At 39.9% G+C, this 23,862-nt stretch overlaps 1 protein-coding gene across 1 annotated transcript; it reads right to left on the reverse strand.

The window, feature by feature from the left end:
- Positions 1-3,305: 3,305 nt before the first annotated feature.
- dclk1b (doublecortin-like kinase 1b) lies at positions 3,306-22,382 on the reverse strand. The gene is made up of 16 exons (XM_080427891.1): positions 22,284-22,382; positions 21,046-21,427; positions 20,390-20,736; positions 13,680-13,779; positions 12,185-12,301; positions 11,959-12,053; positions 10,979-11,066; positions 9,021-9,190; positions 8,645-8,764; positions 7,834-7,980; positions 6,866-6,999; positions 6,584-6,661; positions 5,282-5,378; positions 5,092-5,172; positions 4,829-4,942; positions 3,306-3,589 (listed from the first exon to the last, which is right to left on the reverse strand). The coding sequence occupies exons 2-16, from the start codon at positions 21,404-21,406 to the stop codon at positions 3,362-3,364; spliced, it is 2,277 nt and encodes a 758-aa protein (XP_080284017.1). The 5' UTR covers positions 21,407-21,427; positions 22,284-22,382; the 3' UTR covers positions 3,306-3,361.
- Between the last annotated feature and the right edge of the window lie 1,480 nt (positions 22,383-23,862).

A 23,862-nucleotide genomic window follows, 5' to 3' on the forward strand; every position in this document is an offset into this window, starting at 1 on the left:
AAATCGCCCTACCCAAAGCCAAAGTTGTGCATGCAAGTAGATTCTGAAGGGGTTCCTTCCCTTTAATGTTAACTCAAATCCATTGACATTTTAGACTCATCACAAATATTTGACAAAGATCTTTTTGTCAATTAAATACTTTGCGTTGCATTTTCATTCCTTATATTTTAGGAGATCTTTTCATATGATTTCTACATTTAAACTGCATTATCTTAAGCTACTGAAGCAACAGTATGAGTTGTGACATTAAATTATGCCAATATATCAAGTAAAAAGACTGTAAAAGAAAATGGCTTTCAGTTTTTTGTTGTATTTATAATAAAATTAAAGAAATCTACCCTTGTCAGGAGTATTTCTACTTGTATATTGTCTATTTTTTTATTTGTGTATTGTCTACTTTCAAGACTTTTCTAATACCATAAAAAACAACTTTAACCATGTAGAACATTCTATGGAAACACTGTAGGATGAATAGAAAATTATAGCTGCTAGCCTGCTACTCATTTTGTTCAGAAGCTTTGCAGTTGGGTTATACTGCCATCTAGTGTTATTTGCTGTGTGGACTCACAAAATCAGCAGTTTTATAAAAGTTATACAATAAGTAAATGACTCAGAAATTGATCAAATCATTTATTCAAGGGTTTCGCTTTCTGTCAGGTATATTAGTGTTGGAAGTTTTCAAGACAATAGTGGTTTAGATTTTTCCTATGGCCTAGAAGGTAGAGTGCGCTACTGGTGCTTGCCCTTATTTAGATCATTTCCTAATGGATATGGATGAATATACAACATTCACATACTTCAAATGAGATCTCCAATCATCTTTCGCAGCCAAAACAGTCAGCAGAGGAACCCAAATCCAAATATCAAAACGGAACCTTAGTCACATCAGATTATTTCTCTTCATATCCCTGAAAGGAGATGAAAATTAACCTGAAGGCAGCTAAAACATTCTCTACACAGCAACATCAGAACATGCTCTCTACTTGTGCTTTTTGGTTCCTTCTTTCTAATTACAGTTACTAGTCATTAGGAGACCCCAATCCAGGCAACTGTCAATAGGATTGTTAAGTAACCTTTTACAATACATATTTACATTGCTTGACTCAGTCGTGGCACGACGACTAAACCTGCTCTCACTGAATTACATTCAACTTTACTGGACAGATGCAGTAACAGAAATATTGTACATACGAAACTGACGAGTGTATCGAACAGCAGGAGACTAGAACATTTCATTTAGAAAGCATACAGTATACTGTAGGACACATGCAGATTACAACATCTTATGTAGGAAAAATGACATTCGTAGCCATAAGTATTTGGACTATGTCCAATATATTAATTTTCCGGAGACCATATATACACATTAATTTGTTTTGAGTCAACAAAATAGCATGTGTGATTAATGTGATTGAACTGGAAGCACTTAGCAACTTTTAGCATCATTTCACTGCTGTCTTTCTTTAGGGTATATTGAATTCTATTATACAATCCAAAATGTGTGTCTATGGGCCGCCGACAATGCTGGCATGCTGACATCCTCACTAATAATAATTGTAAGGATGAATTTGAGTCTGTGCTCATGGCATTAAAACTAATTGCACTTAATCCAAGTGTGCCAAGGCTTTATGCAAGTGCATACGATCAACTAGAACAGACATTCATCTGCATCACTGCTAATTAATTCACGTTCTGCAGACAAAACTAAAGTTTCAGACATTCTTTCTGTCAGAGCAGATAAGACATGTTATGTAGGTCAAGGGTTCTCAAAGTGTGGGTCCAGGGACCCCAGGGGGGTCCTCAGCTAAATGAGTTCATATAGCATCCAAATCAGTTTAACCCTATAATATAACATCGGCTATTTGAAAATAACAGATTTGCAGATTTATTAAGAAATCTTAACCCATTAAGACCTGGAACTGTGCCATTTTTTGATTTGAGCTAAAAAGCATTATTTTACACTTTGGGCTATTCAAAAATAGCAGATATACAAGCTCATAGCGTGGCACCGAGTGCCGCGCTACGAGCTTGTAGATCTGCTATTTTTGAAAAATTGTGAAAGTGTGCAAATCTTTGAATATATATTTTTAAAGCGAACATTTTTAACTCAAATCTTTGCTTCTGGGGGTCCCTGGAACAAAATATTTTGATGGGGGTCCGCGGCCAAATACATATAATTTTGGGGTTTTTTGACATGAAAAATATTGAGCACCACTGATATAGAAACATACGTTTTTTCAGAATACTGTTGAGATTTAGGAGACGGCTTCAGGTCTCAATGGGTTAAACAAACAAAAGAAATCCTTGAATATTTTTGAAACATTTTAACACCACATCTTGCATTGGAATCCATGGCACCAAATATTTTCGGATGGGGTCCACGGCTAAATACATGTTCTTGGCTACAAAGTTTGAGAACCACTGATATAAATCATCATCATCACAACACTCGCATACACTAGCCATGTAGTGTATGAGCACCTCGGCACGCAATTGACGAGGTATATGAACAACAGTCTTGCACGACAACATATTATGGCAACACAATACTTGTCATGTCATTGCTTATGAAATATAGCAGCACATCTTGACACTTAGTTTTTTTCAGTCCTCCTACTACACAGTGTGTAGTGTTTACTGCACAGGGTACAAACTTTACCTATATTATTGTCGATCAAAAAGGTTTTACTGGGAGTTATCAATTAGTTATATTATCAATACAATATGCACTGGAGGAATTAAAACCACCCCAAACGATATAACTGGACCCATACTGAAATCCATTGAAGTCCATTGAAGTCCATGAAATGCCTTCTTATGATAATTGCACAACCGAAGACTGAGTTGGAAGATTTTGACCGAAACAAGTACAGGTACATGTGTTTGTCAAAAACCAAGGTTTCATACCATTTGCAGTTCAATTGATACATTCACATTCTCCGTCAGTGTTATGTTAAGTGACTCATGTAGCACCTCTGCAAAATACAATAATACACCACCACCACCTAGAGGCGTCTTACATAATACAGTGGACCAACGCTTGATATAAAGAAATAATGCTTAAAAACAGTTCCGTGACAGCTTGAAAAAAAAGACCCTGTAAAACCCAGATTTTTATTTTTATTTCTTATCAACATGCTTTTAATAGGGTATACTCTCAGGTCAGCACAGACCTGCTTTGTCACAAAGACAGATTAAAACAATCATAATGAAAACCCAATTGACCATATTCACACAGTCCATTTTGCCTTTACATATACGCTGACAAAACAGGTATGATGAAGAGAAAAATGGCCACTGTGGGAAAATGGTCACTGTCGGTTCCAATACCTTCCTGTAAGTGTGTGCTGCATTGGGGCTTCTAGAATGGGGAAGTGGGCGAGCGGACGGTGTCAGCCGAGCTTGGGGAGCAGTCCTCAGACTCTGATGTGAACTCGGCGGGTGAGACACCACCAGTGCCAACACTGTGGGTGGCGCCGGAGCCGACGGCCAAGCCGCTTTGCGGAGTGGTGTGGGGCTTGGGCTTGGGCTTCACGTCCTCATGCCGTCTTTTGTGGAACCCCTGTTTCTCTTTATCGAGTGGGGTGGTCTGAGAGAGTGCGACAACAGGGTAGAGAGGGTAGAGTTAACAGCCATTACATTCTCCACAGGAACACAAAGCCAAGGGTTGAGTTTCCACTACAGAACCAGGAGCTCTGTGTGTGTGTGTGTGGGGGGGGGGGTTGATTTGTAAAGTAACAGCGTGGGTTAATTTTTTTTAAGCCCTAAACTTTGTTGTACCACAGTAAAAATAGCTGATCTACAAGCTCACAATGTGCTTCAGTTGTAGATCTTCAATTCTTCTATTATTGAAAAACAAGTTTTAAAATGTGCCCAAAATGGGAATAGGAATACCAGGGTTAATGCGGTTAACATACATTTTGTATTAAATTGTGACAGTATATCAAAAATACCAGACAGTCTACATTTCCCAAAAGGAAGTCTGACTAGAAGCAGGGATAAAACATATCCCCGGCGGCGATAACAATGAATGACCGGGGGGATATCAAAAGCAGAGGCATGGATTCCCCCCATCCCACCCAGCAAATCAAACCCTGAGTGTGAAGATGAACTTGTGAAAGCAAGTGGCTGTGGTGACAGCCATCTGTCGGGGCTGTGTTTGTGTCCCCCATTATTCCTCCCCTGGAGGAGGTTCACCCCTAGCATCTGACACAGTAAACTGGAGTAGCCACACACAGTCAAACCAGATATATTTACTGTAGAACCATGGCAAAAAGTGAGAGACAACAAAATGGAAACAGTTACCGACGGGTACAATATGTATTGCATAACTGAGGGGCATGCGTTCCCAATGGGCATCGCCGTAGTAGACTTAAATTAGAGGGACTTTGATCCAAAACTGTAAAAACTCCTTTTGAGCTCTAGATTATTCGGGATTATATTTCATTTGCTTACATATTTGCAATCTTTTGTATATATTTTTTTAATCTATCAAAAAAGGGCTCCTTTACGACAGTGGCAACAGTCCATCCTAAAGAAAGGCAAGGAAGACAGACGATGGATGATGTCGCAGGAATAAACCAATACGCACACATGAAGTGTGCTTGAAGCAAGGCGGCACTTAACAATTATGAGCTTCAGTCAGAAAGAGAGAAGGTGAAAACGTACTACTGGTTTGACCTTCAAATGAATTAATCTGAATGACATCACAAAAGGATTGAAACTGAGTGTGTGTGTGTGTGTGTGTGTGTGTGTGTGTGTGTGTGTGTGTGTGTGTGTGTGTGTGTGTGTGTGTGTGTGTGTGTGTGTGTGTGTGTGTTCTCCTTACTGTAATAACTGACACTCCTGCTGAAGTGCTACTAAGTTTGGGTCCAGTATTGAAGTGCTTCCTGATCTTCCCAGCTATAGGTAGCTGGTGCTCATTTTCTGACGGCCCTTCATCCTAGAAAACAAGCACAACACAGCAAAAAGTCTTAGTGTTAATTTAACTCTGTAAGCGATGTCTTTTTTTTGCTGTGCAGCAAACCTCTCCTTATTTCAATATGTCACTTTTAAAGTTATTCTGGTGTACTTTGTCATGTTTGAACTTACCTTGACCCAGGGGTCTTCCAGAACTTGTACAGCTGTGTACCTCTGGTCAACCTGTACCTGCAGCATCCCAGTGATAAGCGCCTAAAGACACATGAGCCATGAGTAGACAGTCAAATAACCTGCGATCAGCCTACACAGACATGAGATGGTTTAAAATAGAAAAATGGAATAAGCACTCCCAGCCACTCACCTTGGCTTTTTCTGACACTTTCTCCCAGTATGGTAAAGGGAATTCTAGTTGGCCCTTCATTATCTGGTCAAAGAGAACATCCTGGTCTTCACTGGTGCTAAGGAAATGAAGAACCAAAAGGTCTTGTTGATTATGATCAACATAATTCTCGTCTGCAAGGTAACAACATGAACTGATTACAAGCAATGCCATTTGATTTGTGGCCACAAGAGGGAGGCAAAGTCCCTTTGACTCAAAGAGTACAACTTATTTAAAAAAATACATACTGTATTCCTATTTTATTGCTCAGGGACAATACTCTATTACAATATGAATAAACTACAAAGTCGTTTTCCAACGGTTGTCTTGAATAGGCTACCATTAATTAACAAGCCATTATCTCTAGAAGACGAGAGAAATATGTAATACAGGCTGGTCAACACAACAACAACAACAGACTGCACCCAAACAGGCTGACAGACATGCAAAGCAAACATGCTGGAGGCCAAACATGTTTGAAACAGTCATAGGACAGAATACAGTATAAGCAAGTAACGCTTCTTTGTGTGGTATAATCAATTTAGCAGTAGCCTAATTGATTAATCAGAGAAGTAGACAACTTCCAAGAACCAGTAGGCAAAACAATGATTCTAAAACAGTGGTTCCCAACCTTTTCTGGATCAGAGCCCGCTTGAAAATCTCTAAGGTATTCGTGACCCACCCATCTGACCAGTTATGGGTGGGCCACGTGCATTCTCAATCATATTTTTATATTTTAATCATCCATCAATTGATTGTGTTCCGGCTTGATCAATGAACCTAACATACTTTAAGTTCCTATTTATCGGTATCACAATGAAAACAACATTTTCAAGGTTTTAAAGAAAACACAGTAGTATGACACTTTTTGGGCGGTGTAGCCGCCCCTATAAGTGGGGTTGGGAGACCTCATTAGTACACCCTTTGCTGTACTGTGATTGGCTCATAATTAATACACCCCTAGCATTAGTACACCCCTAGCTGTACTGTGATTGGCTGACTATATTCAGCACTGTGATTGGCTAGCGAGACACATGGTGAAATGAATAACCTATAAATAGGACTATGCACTTAAAAAAAACACTTTTTTTTAAAGTGAGCTTCCATCACTGATGACCACACCGCCCACTTCACACTGGGTGTGATTTTTTACATTCATTTATATTAATGTTATATTATCAATACAATCTTAGTGTCTTGCTAATTATTTGGGGTCCACTTGTAATATCGTCTTGGCCCACAGGTTGGGAATCACTGTTCTAAAATATAGCCAGACACACTTACCCACGGAAAGGAGGGAAGCCACACAGCAAAATGTAAGTGATGATACCAGCAGCCCAGATGTCAACCTTCATGCCATATCTGTTATTGAAGGGGAACACATTAGATGGCAAAACAATATAGAAAAATAACATCACTTAATAACATCAGACAATGTGGGTGTCTGAAGCAGGTCTTATTTTTCTTTTCAATTGTGATTATGATTGACTTGTCCCCACTGTAAACGTCCCAATAATAATAATATTGTGTCACTGGTTCAGACTGGAGCACACTCCTCAGACTCACCCCGTCTCAGCAATGATCTCTGGTGCTACATAAGTTGGGGTCCCACACACATCGTAGAGGGGCCCATCAATCAGCGCAGCCAAGCCGAAGTCCCCCAGCTTTAGAGATTTACTGCCATCTTGGTGCTCATATACCTGAGTTAAATACAGTACACAAGGGGTAAAAAGACATTCATGACCCTATAAATGCAGGAACTTTGCAGTGCTCAAAATCTGCAGAGGTCTCTCTACTGAAGGATTTTGCAATATCTTCAGTGTATTGAAAACAGACCAATATTCATCTGGGAACCTTCACATGGAGTACTGTAAATTTCGGACTATAAGCCGCGACTTTTTTCCCATTTTTTGACCCTGCGGCTTATATAACGGTGCGGCTTATCTATGGATTTTTACAGCTAACGGCCACTAGGGGACCTCCTAAATCTATGGATTTTACACCCGCGGCTTATAGTCCAGTGCGGCTTATATATGTACAAATCATTCAATTTAGCTGCTGCGGCTTATATTCAGGTGCGGCTTATATTCAGGTGCGGCTTATAGTGCGAAAATTACGGTAATTGTCATTTAGTCTGAGACAAATAGGTAAAATACAGCTGTATTCCATATTTTACTCTAAATAGAAAGCTGGGAAATGGGGTCGATAATACAAAAACTATACTGTAGTGTAGTTGCTGTAGTACCCACCAACATTTGAGGAAATCTCTTATTTTAGGCTGATGGTATTTTACTTTATGTAGATAGTCCTGGCTGAAAGGCCCTAAATGCTCTGAAAGAATGAATAATGTTTGACTGACATCAAATATCGTTATCCGAATTCCCATTCAAATTTATTTCTGTACCACGCTAGTAGAACTATAGTGTATGTGAAGTTATGCTCAGGTTATGGAGGGCATTGTGTGTTGTTGATTGTGAGTGCCACAAAACCCTAATTTTGGCTGCTTCACAAAACTCTTGAAGATCCAGACATACCACAAGGTTTTCTGGCTTGATGTCTCTGTGGACAATGTTGAGGCTGTGCAGATACTTGATGGCACTGGCCAGATTGAACATCATAGAACTGGCATCCCGCTCTGTGTATTTGCTGGAGGAGGTGATAGCATCAAATAAGTCTCCCCCCTGAGGATAGAACAATTCACATTTTTTTTTTAAATGAGAGAAAATAGGAGAAAAAAAACATGGTAGTTTAACCCATTAAGACCTGAAGCCGATTCAAAAAAATGTCTAAATCCTAATAGTTTTCTGAAAAACGTATGTTGCTATATATCAGTGGTGCTCAAAACCCTTTTCATGACAAGGACCCGCAAAATTATATAAATTTGGCCTAGGCCGCTGGCGTAGCGGTCCAGGCACCTAGGCTCAATGTATTCTGACAGCGTGTCGCGGGTTCAACTCCCAATCCCGACGGCCTTTGCTGCATGTCACTCCCCATCTTTTTCCCAATTTCCTGTCAGCCTACTGTCGTATCTATAAAAGGTATAAAACCCCCCCAAAAAATATTTAAAAAATATATATATATATATATTCAAAGATTTGCACACATTTTCATGATTTTTCTAAAATAGCAGATCTACAAGCTCATAGCGGGGCACAAAGTGACGCGCTGTGAGCTTGTATATCTGCCAACGCTGAAATAAAAAATGACACCGATGCTTTCCCGGTTTTAATGGGTTAAAATATCAGTCACAAACGTATATGTTACATCAAAACATTTTGAAAACTGTTCTGGCCATGTTTTCTGACTTCAGATTTATTGGAAAGGATTACTTATGTTGGGAAATACCTTAACCAACTCCATGATGTGATAAAGCTCACTCTGAGTGTCCATCTCCTCAATCAATAACACAATGTTAGGATGTTTCACTCGCCGAAGGAGTGATGCTTCATTCTGGATCATGTGCTCCTGGATGAGAAACAATAAGCAATAGTCAGCATTACAAAAATAAAAGAGTTTAAGCTACTGTATACACACATAGCTGTGGTACAGTATAAGATTGAGTTTTTATCTCAATTAAGGGAAGTAATTTCAAATATAAAATTGTCTAACGCTTTATTGTGACTATTTTGTATTGTTTATTTTATATCAACTTAAATTAACTTAAATTGAAAATGCAGTCACTCAAACTTTGTGAAATGAATGGTTAAGAGATCTTATGCACCTTTCCCCTGCATTTGCCTTTGTTGATGATTTTCAGAGCATACTCTCGCCCAGTGGACCTCTCCATACATTCTCGGACAACAGCATAGTTCCCATCCCCTAATGTCCTCCCAACTTTGTATCTCTCTGCAATGGTGGCAGGAACTGAGGGGTACTCATCCATAAACTCAGCTGCAGATCCCAAACAAAATAGAAACAAGGTTGAAGGGTAGGCTTTGTAGACTAACGTATGTGGTACATTAAATCAGTGGTTCCAAAACATTCCATGGTCATGACACCCCTGTAGACATATTTCTATCTCCACAGTGGCATACATAGTTGTGACCTAATGAAGAGATCAGGATATTGCTTTAAAATGTACCATTTTCATTTTCTTACTTGTTTGTGAAACACATACAATAGTATACATACGGTAGGTCTTGGTTTTACTGACAATATTGTATGGTAGAAAATAAAAAAAGAGGGGGAGGGGGGCAGGGTTGAAGATTTTAAAGTGGAAGTCAAGGGTACAATCACAAAGCCTTATTATACCATATGGACAAAAACCCACATTTATGATCCAGACATCACAGTACTAGCTCTTTGAAAGTATATGGTAAGAATGATCCCCAAAAATGTATATTATAGTCTCCACCCGGCCGAAGGCCGTGTCTGTCCGTCCGTGTGTGTCCGTCTGTCTGTGAGCGGCTAATCTCCAGCACTGTTGGATCGATCGGCGTGAAACTGTGCAGTCACACTCACACTCCCTGGAGGCCAGAGCAGATTTTTTTCACATCGGCCTGTTATAGCGCCACCAGGGGGCCTATTTTTGCAAAACAAATGTTTTGATATTACAAATGTTGTCCAAACATCACACAAATCGGTACACATGAGCTCTAGTCATGTGCCTCAAATCATGAACACAGTGTTCGATCGCGGTGAAACTTCACACATTCCCACTAAGCCGAGGAAGAAATGCCACCCTACAATTTTCAAATCGGCCTCATGTCGGCACTATATCAGGCAGATTCATGTTTTGGCCTATAACTCTTGAACCATAGGTCATTTCCCCATTGGATTCAAATAAGCCATGCCTATTTTCACCTGACAAGTTTTCCACCATGTTGCGTTTTCTTTTTTACAAATCACACTTTTTGCTACTACTCCTACCGATTTTGTTTTGCTTTCTCCTGTCATCTGTGGTGCTTCCTATGGTGCTTCCCTGTAATCTATGGTGCTTCCTATGGTGCTTCCCTGTCATGGTGCTTCCCTGTCATTTATGGTGCTTCCTATGGTGCTTCCCTGTCATCTATGGGGATTTCTATGGTGCTTCCTATGGTGCTTCCCTGTCACCTATGGTGCTTCCTATGGTGCATCCCTGTCTTCTGTTGGGCTTCCCACCTGTGAAAACAGCCATTTTATGCTTTGGAGTCCTCGTCCAAGCCAGAGGCACCATGGAGGAATTGAACCCCAATCTCCGCAGTGATGGGCAAGAACTATACTCCTGTGCCACCCGGACGCGGATAATATGGTGTGGTTTTAATGACATAATAGTATAGTAGTATTACAAAAAATACTACTATACTATTAGTATTATGTAAAAATATACTAATTTATATTATAGTATAGACATGTTTCTGATGTATTGATGACAGTGTGTGACAATCAGAGATTCATAGGGAAGCCATGTCGTAATTAGATACCATCTTGTTTAGTTTATGACTACATAGCATGAGTAATATTGTAATATTAAGCCAAATGAGAATTTACTACACATCATTCAGCAAGGATTGCAATTAAAGAGTGGAATTCTTATATTCATAAATGTTATTTAAACACAGATCATCTCTAGACTCATAGGATTCTATGTCTTGGCTCAATTACAGTAAGTCCATCATCAACTGGTTTACCATGTCTAGACTTCATGTTTGAGTGGACTTTCAACAAACTCTGGATAAGAATTCCCACAAAAACACATACCTTCACTGCCAGCTCCATCGCCCTCATCCATTGAGCTGCATACTTTTGTAGATGCTAGAGACAGAGATGAGCCACTGTGCTGAGATCCCTGAGGGGAAACACAAAGTGAATAGATCTGATTTCTTAGGCCACCTTACATAAAATAAGAAATCAATTAATTGTTGTTTTCAGTTAACTGGTCTGGTTCTCCCATTTTAGGCATGTCATTATGGGCGAAGATTTTGAAACATAAAAAAATTTGCTCTGAATACTGCATGTTTTACAAGCTCACAACGTGTTGTGTTGCGACACAGTGTGAGCTTGTAGATCGGCTATTTTCACCACAACAGTATAAATCTGACTTAAAGGACCACTTCAGCCATTTTCAACAATATGATTGGTCAATTGCTCAATAATGTGCATTATAACCTTTCTGCCTATACTCACTCTGTGTCTCAGAGGAGAGGAGAACCATGCCTACCAGTAACATCTCGGGAGGCAGGTTTGGTCATTTTGAAACAAATCAAAGATTTCAAACTTTATAAGGTTTTTTATTAATGCAAGTACAATGGCTTCCATTTCAGCATGCCAACTTTCCAGGAAGAGAAAGGCTGTAGTTTCTATTAGCTTGGAATACCCACTTATGATGTCATTGGTAAGGCAGGTTTCTAAACTGTCTGTAGCCCACTGGGGGGACACTGTTTTGATGACGTCACATGCACGTGCGCGGATGCGCACAGAGACACGCCGTGACCAGCATTACAAAATATGTATTTTTAGTTAGGTTTACGTGTGCATAAGTAGTAGCACCTGGTATTTTATCACTTGGATGTATGTGCTTTTTGCAGAAAGTGACACTCACACGGACAGGAAGTGTATACCTGTATAACAATGACGTTTGGCTGTTGCAAAACATCTCACCCATGCTTCTGTAATACCACATGAATAATATGACGTACAACTTAGTAAATTGTTTTGTATATTTTATTTATTTTCCTTACCCGGCGTCGTCTGAGGCTAGCTGGACTGGTTGGAGAGGGGCTGGGTGATTTTCCTGATCGAGGGGTGGACAGTTGACTGCCTGCAGTCCCATTAGCTAGAGAGACAGTACAAATGTTACAAATAACCAAAATAGTGATGTAGTGATATAGAAAGTTATTTGCAATTATAACAATGAAAAACATTCATAAACACACACACACACACAGACAGACACACGCACATTACCTGAACCCATAGATGAAGGAGACTTGCTCCTGCGTGATATTCCACCACTTCTAGGGGAGCAGCGACCCGGTATTGATGAGATTCGCCCATATGATGTGGATTTGACCACCCTGCACTCTGTACAGAAAGTAATAAGGAATGAAAATCTAAATGATACCAACAATGATTTGATTATTTGTACAGTTCATAGCCAGAGGGACAGTTTGCTCCTCTGTCAAAAGCAGGCAGCAGTGACAGGAGGAGAAAGCAACTCACAGGTACAGTACAGGTCATTTGTTGGCTATAACCAGTTGTCAATCGTTGTGGGAAGATTGTAATTTAGCCATATTAGGTAATTATTTGTATTCAATATGTCCAATGAAAATTGGAGAAGTAGGCAAACTCATAGTACATTGCAATGTTTCTGTCAACTGACTAACAAGAACAGAGAGTACTAAGCTAATGTAGCCCATAAAATAATAAGTGACAATTAAGTTTGGATTACACACATAGATCATTTCATTTTAAACAATGGCAAGAATCATTTATCCCAAACTCTTCATTGACGTCTTTAAGTCTTTAATAGGGTTTAACCACTTTCAACCTGGTGAACCTACAGTATTTTGGGCATGTCATTAAGAGTTGAGGCCAAAACTTTAAAAAATAAATTAACACATTTAGTGCCAAAAACGGTCCGGGCCGTTTTTCATAATCCAATAACGGTTATAACCGTTTTTGGAAACAAATATTAATGTTTTTACATTTTTTTTAATTTGTTTTCCTTCACAGCACCAGGAGATATCATTTTTCAAAGATTTAGACTTTAATCCACTTCCTGGTTAACTTATGACTTCAAAAGCCTGTATCTCAGCTCCTGTGTACTTTTTTTTTTTACTATGTATTTTTGACTATTTTTGACTATTTTCAACTGGCTGCAACTATGGAATGGATTACCGAATGTTTTTAATTTTTTCCCCCCGATTGTACGAGACCTCTATGTGTGTAATGAGGGGATCACCGTGAGGACGGTGATCACTGAAAATATTTTGTGACTACTTGAAAAAGGTTCAAAAATTGTTAAAAATCCAGGCACTGACTGTATCCTGTTTTTAAAAAACCCTGGCACTCAATGTGTTAAAAAAAATTGTTGTACGTCGAATAGCGTATATAGGGCTTAAAGGGGAAGACCACCCATTTTCAATATTTAACTATGTCATTAATATAGCATAAAGGAGTTGTGTGGAAATAAGAAAAATTTTAAATGTTAAAAATTTTAAATGTTAAACCCAAATTGATTTTGGGTTTAACATTGCAAATTACACCGTGATGACTCATCATGGTGTAATTTGCAATGTTAAATCCAAAATCAATTTGGGTTTAACATTTAAAATTTTTAACATTTAAAATTTTTCTTATTTCCACACAACTCCTTTATGCTATATTAATGACATAGTTAAATATTGAAAATGGGTGGTCTTCCCCTTTAAGTGGTTAACACCACTGTGAGAACACTTACCGCTGTCATCCAAGAGGAAGTCATCCTGGTAGCGGAACTTCTCAGGGCCACATGCAATGAATATATCATCCTCTCCAAAGAAGTCCTGAAGGCATGCCACCTGGAAAAGATGGAGGGAAACACCTGTCAGTCACAATAAACTTTCTTAATAATTCTGCACAATATAAACAAAATGTTGTGTAAAGAATACTTTGCCATGTATCAACCTTACCTCACAAATACCACTAGGTCATTAAAGGCCCACTTTGTTTAGTTAACTTTTTGTTTGCTCAGTTGTGTCTCAGAGGAGGGCTGTGGACAGTACGGTTGGTAAGCAGGTTTCTAAACTGCCCATAGCTCTCCTCTGAGACAGACTGAGTACCCAAAAATGGTACCATCTTAAAATGAGTATTAATGAGGACCAATTACATGAAGATGGGTAATGGGTAAAAATGGGTGAAGTGGTCCTTTAACAATGGAAATTTTCATATTTTCACACGGAAAGCTGCACAATGGCAACAAAACGCTCCGTTCCCATTGAAAAGCATTGCAAAAAGACGGCTGCATACTAGGCAAAATCTAATACATTTGCATATCGTAGACAATTTACGGCTCTAATCAGATTCCCGTTTTAAAGTTTATTACACAATTAATGATCAGAATAGATTGAAAAGGGGGTAATGTGAGAGGAAGATTTGTGTTTTGGGGAACCAATACATCCCATAATCAAAAGGTATATGTGATAGATAGGGTAAAGGACATGTTGTACATGATGACTTGAATAATACTAGAAAGATACTTCCAGGAGGTGGCAGTGTTGGCCTGCTACAATTGGAACTAACTTAATCTCCACAGAGGCAGCATCATCATAAATAAATGAAGACACAGATTTAGCCCTGACCTTCTACTCAGAAAGCTTAATTGATGTGCTTTAACTATAGCAGTGTGTCAGCAGAGATATGCATTCATTTCCTCTACATAATCATATAACCTTAAAGTCTTAAGTAGGGTGATTGATGGACCATCCTCTATCCATGATGATGTGTTTCATTATTTATTGTGCATTTTGTCTTGAATAAATACTTATACTAGATGGTAGGGATTCATTTTGTTCCTCTTCATCAACGTAATTATACCACCATCCTTCTTTTTCCTTTACAACTTCACTAATGTAATGTAAAAAGGAAGAAGAAAAAAAAAACATCAGGGAGCTGTCACTAGTAATATTTAGATACAGTGAATAAGGATATAATATTTGCACACATGATTTGCTTTGTCTAGATTTTGATCTACAAATCTACAAATGTATATGTATTGTTTCAATAAGCAAAAAGGCAGTGGGTGGTTAGCAGCCAGAGGTGCATGAGTTGCCATTGTAATTTCAACCAGAACATTTTAACGTCAACACAAATGGCCATCTTCTCTGCAACCTCCCTTGGTTAACTGTCCCTGCCCCCTCCACCCGTCCCAGTCAGTCCCATGGGGACCTGAGCCGCACAGCCATCACCAAGGCGACCTGACAAGATCCCAGCTGCATTTGAGACAATGAAAATGACAGAGCTATGTTAAAGATCCATTTGCAGGTCTGTTTTGGCACAACATACAGCACTGTAGGGGGTGGGAAGTCTTCAGGAGCAATCTAGTTAAGACTTTGGATACAAATATTGGCATCTGCCCTGTTCTGTAAATAATACACTATAAATTGATTATGGTCACAGGCTTAATGGTCAGACAGTGGCTATTGGAGGGAACAGGCCATTCATAGAATGTCTCTGACCCAACCCCTGATCACAGGCATAGCTCCACATCACAGCAGTAAGTTCAATGTATAAACTATGACAAAACGAGGATTATTGACCAAAAAGTATGCCTATTGACTGGAGCAAAATTGTTGGTCTCAATCAGAGCCACTCCTATTCACTCTAGATTGCCAAAACATTCATACAGTGATCACCTTCAGGGTCATATCCACAACATTCAATGCTCACATTCATATCCCTTGATTGTCATACAGTTAACTATATCTGACCTGTATTCCACCTGAGGAGGTACAGTAGGCACACACACTATAGATGAGCCATTCAGAGTTAGTTATACAGATATACACAAAAACTGATACTACAGGGCAAAGCTACTGTACTGTATATACTTAGAAGCTGCACTCTTAACTCTTTAACTGCCAAAAACAGGAATTCCCGTCCGATGGCTCTATGGCTATCATGGCCACGGACGGAAATGACGAAAAAAAAAAAAAAATGTATTTATATATTTTTAGAATTTTTAGAATTGTTTGGTCTTTTTTTTATCTCAAAGGAACTAGGAGATAACGCTATCCAAAACATTGCTGCTCCATTCACTTCAATGTTAAAAAACAAACGGAGGAAAAATGCACCTTTTTCCTGGCACTGGGACGACACAGTCTGAAATAAGTGTGGCAGTGAAAGAGTTAAGAGGTAATGATGTGGACCTCTACATTTGAGTACTCAGAAGAATGGCAGGGGAATAAAGACAGACATCTTACATGACACTTCTGTGTGACAAAGAATGAATATCTTTGCCATGACAGGTTGAAGCAATACTGCTGTGAACAGACGATAATAAATGAACAATCAGTGTCATGGAACGGTTTACTGCTCACAGTGAGTTTGCATGAATCAAAATGAGCCAGCAAGAGGCAAAGTAGCTCTATTACACTTTATTTGTTACATAACTGCAGCTGCAGCATTGCCAGACATGAATAATGGCTGGCTTCATGAGTGCGAGTCAGCGTTATGAATTGACGTACTTACAGCTCCATTCAGGACACACCTACAGATCAACAGCCTGCATTCCCTGTGGACTCAAACACTTTAGGAAAAAAGAAGGCACAATAGCCTTTAAAAGCCACACATTGGGGCGTCCGCTGGCCTAGCGGTCCAGGCGCATACCACATAAGCTGGTAATCCAGCATGTCGCGGGTTCGACTCCCGTTCCCGACGACCTTTGCTGTATGTCTCCCCCCCATCTCTCTCCCCATTTCCTGTCAGCCTACCCTACTGTGCTGTCCAAATAAAGGCATAAAAGCCCCCAAAAATATCTAAAAAAAAACAACAAAAAAAACACGCATTTTCAATCAGTCATCTGAATCCATTGCTATTGCTATAATTAAGCCTCCAGAATTCATGACAATGATCGCTTACCTTCTATGCCGTCTCAGTTTAGAAAATAAGCTTTGCTAAAGAGCTGTCTTGAAATATTTAACTGAAAATACTGAAGATTCACCTTCCAGCAAACATGCTGCGCCTGCAACTTAAAAATCAACTTATGAGGTACACTACACTAACATGGGAATTACAATTAATTACTGCATGTAACCAATATTAGCGGCAATGCATGTTGTCATTTTATCATGAGGAACAGTCCTCTGAAACTTTGGATAGTGAAGATAATAATAATAATAATCTTAAACCCTAAGGTAGAGGTACACTGAGCTCAACAGCAGTGCAGGTAGAGAGAGCCAGACATTCCTGTCTCCTTCAATTTGTTCCATTGAGGGCTTACAAACCACAATTGTTTTTGCATTGATATAACAAAAAGCATACAGTATAATATAACCTCAGAGGAATAGCAGTTTCTTATAATTGACATAATTAAATGACTATAGATGATACAAGGTGTAATATCTGGCTTTATTTTACACCTGAATGCATCTACCACGTTGAACATGAGTGTTATTGTGCTGAATTTGGATGCATTTTCATTGAAACGGGTGGACCAGGTGCCATGCTGATGGTCAAAATTCATGCCTAATATCTCCTCATGTCCAAGAGACATCTGTTATCTTCACATATCAACTTAATGTTCATATGCTCACAACCAAATGTGGTGGTGACCTCTGACCCGTTATTGCGTTGTTAGTGCGTTGTGAGTGTTGCGCTGTCAAAATAGAAACTAAATATCTGCGGCATCACTGCGCCGGCTGATAGGACCACTTTGGAACTGGTCTTAGCACAAAGCGCTAAGTCTGTTCGTAAAATAGCAGTGCGACCTGATTGCACAAGACCACGCCTCGTTTTAAGCTGAATAGGCACAAGATCATTTTGTTAAACAACATGGGCACCAGGCATAGAAATGACAAAGGTGTCAGTCAGAAGATAGCAATGATAATTGAGCTGCCCGTTTGCGCCATCTTGCGCTGGGAGGAAGATAGGGCCCATAGACTTATAGAAAGTGTTGCCATAAATTCTATACCCTGAGGGATTTTCACTTGAAAATCGGCCATCAACAAAGTCACACATCAAAGCATAAATTGTGTTTAATTGTGTGTGTAGCTTGCAGCCTGTTCATCTGTCACCATCTCATGGCTGAGCAGTGAGCACCATGACACGGTGACTCAGCAATATAGAGGAGCTGTACTGTCACTACAGAACAGCTTGCACTCAGTGCCAGCCATCTTACAGAATCAGGGTACAATTCAGCGTTCTTATGAGTTAAGAGTTCTTAAGCAATGAGATGCTTGTGAAAAAAAATTAATAAATACAAATACACTGAATGAAATAATCTAAATCAATGTGAAAATGACTGCAACAACATCTATAATGTTCTCAATAACAAAATCACTGGCAATGTTACTGTCAGACATAACCAATCACTGTTAAATACCAATGTAATTTATTTATAGTAATTGTTTCTGGGTTTGTTTGTGCTTTTGTCTTGAGACCAAAAGTGCAAGGTCACTTAGCAAAGGGTAAAGACCCATGAAAACAGGGCCTCTGTTGCCAAAGGAAGGTGATTATCTAGCCAGATGGAATCACCCCATGACCACAAGAGGATGAAAAGTAGAGCAAAGAATCTCGTGGTCTGGCCACAGCTTATTAGGAAATTATGCTGGGCACTAAAATCGTCTAGCTGAAGAGGCAAAGACAATTTACAACAGCAAATAGTTTGTGAGAGGCAGATTCTTGGCAGCGTCAAGACCAGTTAAATTTAGAGCTTTTGGAGCTACTGTGTGAATGTGGACTAGCAAATGCACAGGGTCGATAAAATGAGACAAAACCGAAAATCTTCAGTCAATATGAAGGACAGATGGAAAAGACAGATTTTAAGGTGAAAGCACTGTTTCCTCTACACAGAGAAGTGTTGTGTACTACAGTATAACTCAATCTGAGCCATGTCCCCTTGCACAGAATCATGGGATCTTGCCGCCATATGTACAGTATGATGATAGTGACATACAAACCACTGCATCCATGAGCTCTCTCACACTACACACTACACGTACAGTCCTGACATCACTACTGCACCGCTCTGCCGCAGAGGCCGTTCCTTAGCAACCAGCCTGGGCAAGCATGTCACCATAGAAACCGTCAGAGGGAGGGAGAAAAAGAGAGAGTAAACTCACTATTTTTTGGTACCTATACCGATATGGAGGGGAGGTGAAAGTTTATAAATGGGTTTAATATCTCTAGAGAATAGATAATTCATTAATAAGTAATACATTTTCTCATTCTTAAAGAACATGAGCCATCAGTCATGTGGCTATTATGAAGAAAAAAAATCCAATATAGAAAATATACAACAGAGTAAAGCAGCAAGCAGCAACCTCATAAAGCAAGACTGTATATCCTGTTTGTCAGATCAAATTGCTTGGCTGGGCCTGGAACTACTGTAGGCTGCGGCTCACTAATGTGTGCAACCCTAGGAGCGAATAGCCATTTAATACTGTGCTACTGTTTGCTATGAGACCGAGTCCCAGAAACCCATTTATCCTCGCAAACGTTCCCAATTGCATTCCAACCTATTCAGACACTGCAAGTCTCACTGGACGATGAAGAAATCCTCACAGACACAAAGGGAAAAGGGAACAGGTCCCTTCAAAGACAGTTCAGAGGCAAATCTTTGTGTAAAAGAGAAATGTATACTTTGTCACAAGACTGTCACTCAATGAAAATAACAGATTTTAAATTAGGCATTAAAATGCTAGATGTTTAGTGCAACAAAGTACTTCTGTGCTGTGCTTCCCAGCTCCACAGTCAAATTATCACCAGTGCAAAATAGCTTATTAGTCCTCAAAATTATATTTTCCTTTGGCTACTATTAAATAAAAAGTGATAAGAAGAATATGCTGCTGTGTTTTGGGGTTTGATTACATACAGAAGATTATAGCTGAGCAGGGGAGGGACTGTAAACATTGTGACTACAGTATGTGCAACAGAATGAAAAAAAGGACAGAACTTTCTGCCTGCTGTTGTGCAACTGCCAACTACAGTAGCTTCACCTTTTAAAAAAAGCAGCAGATTCCCCAAACAAAAATAACTAAATGTAAGGGATATAAAACATAACATCTATTTATTTGACTCCTTTTGCAGATTGCCTCGTCTTCCAATAAGGTGACCCTGCTGAGCAACTGGAATGATGCATGTTTATAACCTTCTCACTGACAGTATGTTGAAGGTATGGAGCATGGAAAGTCATGGGGACTAGTACTAGTACTACAGTATCTATTCCCTGGTACAGTAGTATGTGGTAAACGGGGATCTTTTCAATACACATGTCCACACTATAGCTGCATGTGCATGCATCAAGGTATATGGGTTGCACATACTGTAATAGCCACTATATCTGTTATTGTTGTCATGGTACAATACATACAGTATTCAGAAGATAATAGAAGTGCTCTGAACTAATGGGACAGCTGTGGAGAGGTTCAAAATGCGAATAAAAATACCAATAACCATTTAAATAGTACTTACCATCTTGCCGTCCACGGTGTACAGCCTTTTGACCGATCCAGAGTCCAGTTTTATGGCTTCAGTGATGTCAGTCAGGACTTGATCAAAAGAGTGGGCCGTCTTCTTGTTGAGCAGGATCCGCACAGCCTTGCGGGGCTTAACCCCGCTGCGGATAATGGTCACCAGCTTGGGCTTAATGAAGTCCTTGGTCTCCCTTACTTCAGGGGATCCAGCCTTGGCACTGCCCAGGGAAGAAGGGGAACGGCCGGTCACTGCTGTCCGGGCTCCGACTGCCCAGTTGGGATTTACATTCTTTGTGTAGTCAAGTTTCTTGTAGAGCTCTATGGATCCACAAACATAACTCTCACCTGCAGATAATAGGAAAACATTATGAGGTTTCACAAAAGTACAGTAGACCATGCCATTCAAGATCACACCGATCAGGTTTCACAAAAGTACAGTAAACCATGCCATTCAAGATCGCACAGATCAAACAGTTATAGAAAATACGTTTCTGTAAGTTTCTGTACCCTGGCCTGTACACAGACCAAAAAAAGGCCACACTGCTTTCTATTTGAACTATTTGATCATAGGAACAGGATGTTTTGTGAAATGACTGACTTTTAATAATATAATTAACAAAATCCAAAGAAAGCCCCTTCAGGAGCACTGCTGACCTTCCACCAGCTGATCCATACTGGTAATCTTAGTTGTCCCATCAACAGAGTAAATGGTCCGCACTCCCTGGGGCAAGTTGACGTTGTCAGACAGAGCCCTGGTGAGGTCAGCCAGGAGGGCATCTATGGATCGGAACCTCTCCTGAGAAATAGCATATACAATCCCTTTGAAGTAGCGGTCTCCGTTGCGGTAGAAACGAACCTTCTTGGCCTTTTTCTCCAAGCTCAGAGCTTGAAGTGTTCTGGTTCTGTACAGGCTACAGTGGGCACTGTGAGTGGGACTTGGCAGTCCATTACCTCTTGAGCCCCTTCGGGTGTTTCTCTGAGCTTTGTCTCGCTCATCAAAATGCTCCAGTTCCATTACTGCTGAGTGATGTAACACCTATAGAGAATAAAAGGAGAGTCACTACATTTGGAATAAACGCTCACATTCACATTCAAACTGTCTTGTGTCAGTCTTCTAGATGCTGACACATCTCATACAGGCACTGATGATGATGCAGGCTTTGATGCTGTTGCTGGTACTGTAGGCCAGGGGTTCTCAACCTGTGGGTCGGGACCCCCAGGGGGTCCCCACATGATTTTTTTTGGGGGGGTCCCCAGATGACAGTGAAGTGACAATTTAATTTAAAAAAGGGGGGGGAAGAAAGAAAAGATAAAAGACCATTACTGCATCAAAAGTAATCAACAAACTATACAATAAAAACTGGTCAAACATTTGCCAAATTGTCAAATAATATAAGAAAGAGGCAACACTTGTGAAAATAGCAGATCTACAAGCTTGTAGCTTGTAGATCTGCTATTTTCGCAATATTCATCTGAGGGGTCCCCAGTTCAAATATAATTATTTGGGGTGTGGGGGGGGGGGGGTAAAGCCTAAAAAGGTTGAGAAGAACCACTGGTCTAGATGCTGACACATCTCATACAGGCACTGATGATGATGATGCAGGCTCTGATGCTGCTGCTGGTGCTGTACTTGCACACATTATGAAGTAACATGTCACACCCATTTCATGCTCCCCACTGTGACTTCTTCATTCCATCCTTATAGAGGCCATGCATTTCACCCAAGCTTACAGATCACACATTATGCTTACAATCATATAAACCAGAACCTTTGAATATCAGACACAATTTTAAATTAATAATAACAACAATAATAGGCTAATAAAATGGAACTAAACACAATATTGGCATGAAACATTCCATGCAGCATCTTGTTCCCTCTGCATTCTTACCTTTTAAGAGAAAGCAGATGCAATTCAAACGTCCAGTGTGACAATTTTTCATTCATGTATTTGATGCCTCACATGAACCATGCGTCCCTTTGTTGCCCCGTGATAGTGCTGCCCGTCGGCCTGTGTGTCTCCGGTCTGCGCTGCGTGTGAGACAGAGAGGAGAGGAGGCAGGGCTGAGCTGGTGTCTCCCCCCTTTGCAGTGATTTACATTGGACCGTTTCTTTTTTTTGCTGGGAAGGGTGGCAACCCTCTCGAGCACGTTTCTACCTCGCGCGCCCCCAGTGCCCCCACCGTTTCATCGGTGCGCGCAAGGTGCGCGCGTTCCTTCAATGCGCGCCGCCGCCGTTGCGCGGTCATGTAACAGCTCGCCAGATCCACCCACCCACTGTCTGTTTTTCTTTCTTTCTTTCTTTTAATAAATACAATTAAAATAAAAACTATAGATAAAACTTTCAAATGTATATAGCTGCCATTAATTGTAGGCTAATTATAGCCTTGGATCAAGACTATCATAGATGCATTTTTTATCGATTTTGACATTTTTATATCTACGATAGTCTTTGCTAGCACCCCCAAGTGCGTCCTGCACTTTCACCAGTAAAGACCGTACATGTACAAATTCAATATAAGGTGCCCCGGTTGCCCCAAATGTTAACTCGCGCTTCGGAATCCTTGTGCAATGTATTAGTCCGTTTTTATCAATAGATTAAGTGCTTTAATCCCGTCTGTGGCCGAACGCTATTTTTTTCCCTCGTTTACTTCCTGTTTACATTGAGTGTAATTCCGGCGTTCACCGGATGCGCCCCGTAACTACCGCCCATTGAGTAATACAGGGAACTCCCGACAGAATCCGACACAGAAGGGATTAAAATACAAATACATAAATATAGAAAAATAAGGACTAATACATTGCACCAATACTCCGAAGCGTGAGTTAACATTTGGGGCAACTGGATAAGCACCTTATATATTTGTTTTGTACATGTACGGAGAAGTACGGGCTTTACTGGTGAAAGTGCAGGACGCACTGTGGAGTGAAGGCCAAGACAGATACTAGCCCTGAAACATGACTGTACGTAGATACGAAAGTAAAAGTCAGACTCGATAAAATATTGATTGATTGAATACTTTATTAACAGTTTGCAAAGACAAACACAGGGAAGTACAGTTCAATACAAGGTATGTTAAAATGATTTTAAACCCAAGAAAGCACTATGAATTATTTCCATTGGGGTCGATCCTTTGTATTCAATTAATCGAAATACATATGATAGTCTCGATCCAAGGCTAGGATAGGCTAATTACAATGCAAAAATAGGGTGCTTACCCCCAAGCCCCAAATGTTAACTAACTGTCCGGAGTTCTAGTGCAATGTAATAATCCATATCTTTCTAAATCAATCAATAAAGATTTCGAGAAAGATGAGGAGCTGAAAGTCCCGGTGACAATGGGGAGGAGTGTCTACAACTCTCCTAGATTGAAAACGTCAGAATCATAAATACGTCTACGAGAGTTGTATTCTACAGCTAGTGTATTATAGTTGGGTGACGGTCATAAGTTAACTTAAACAATAATTTAA

This window comes from Gymnoscopelus braueri (genome assembly GCF_963280865.1).
Source record: "Gymnoscopelus braueri genome assembly, chromosome: 5".
NCBI lineage: Eukaryota > Metazoa > Chordata > Actinopteri > Myctophiformes > Myctophidae > Gymnoscopelus > Gymnoscopelus braueri.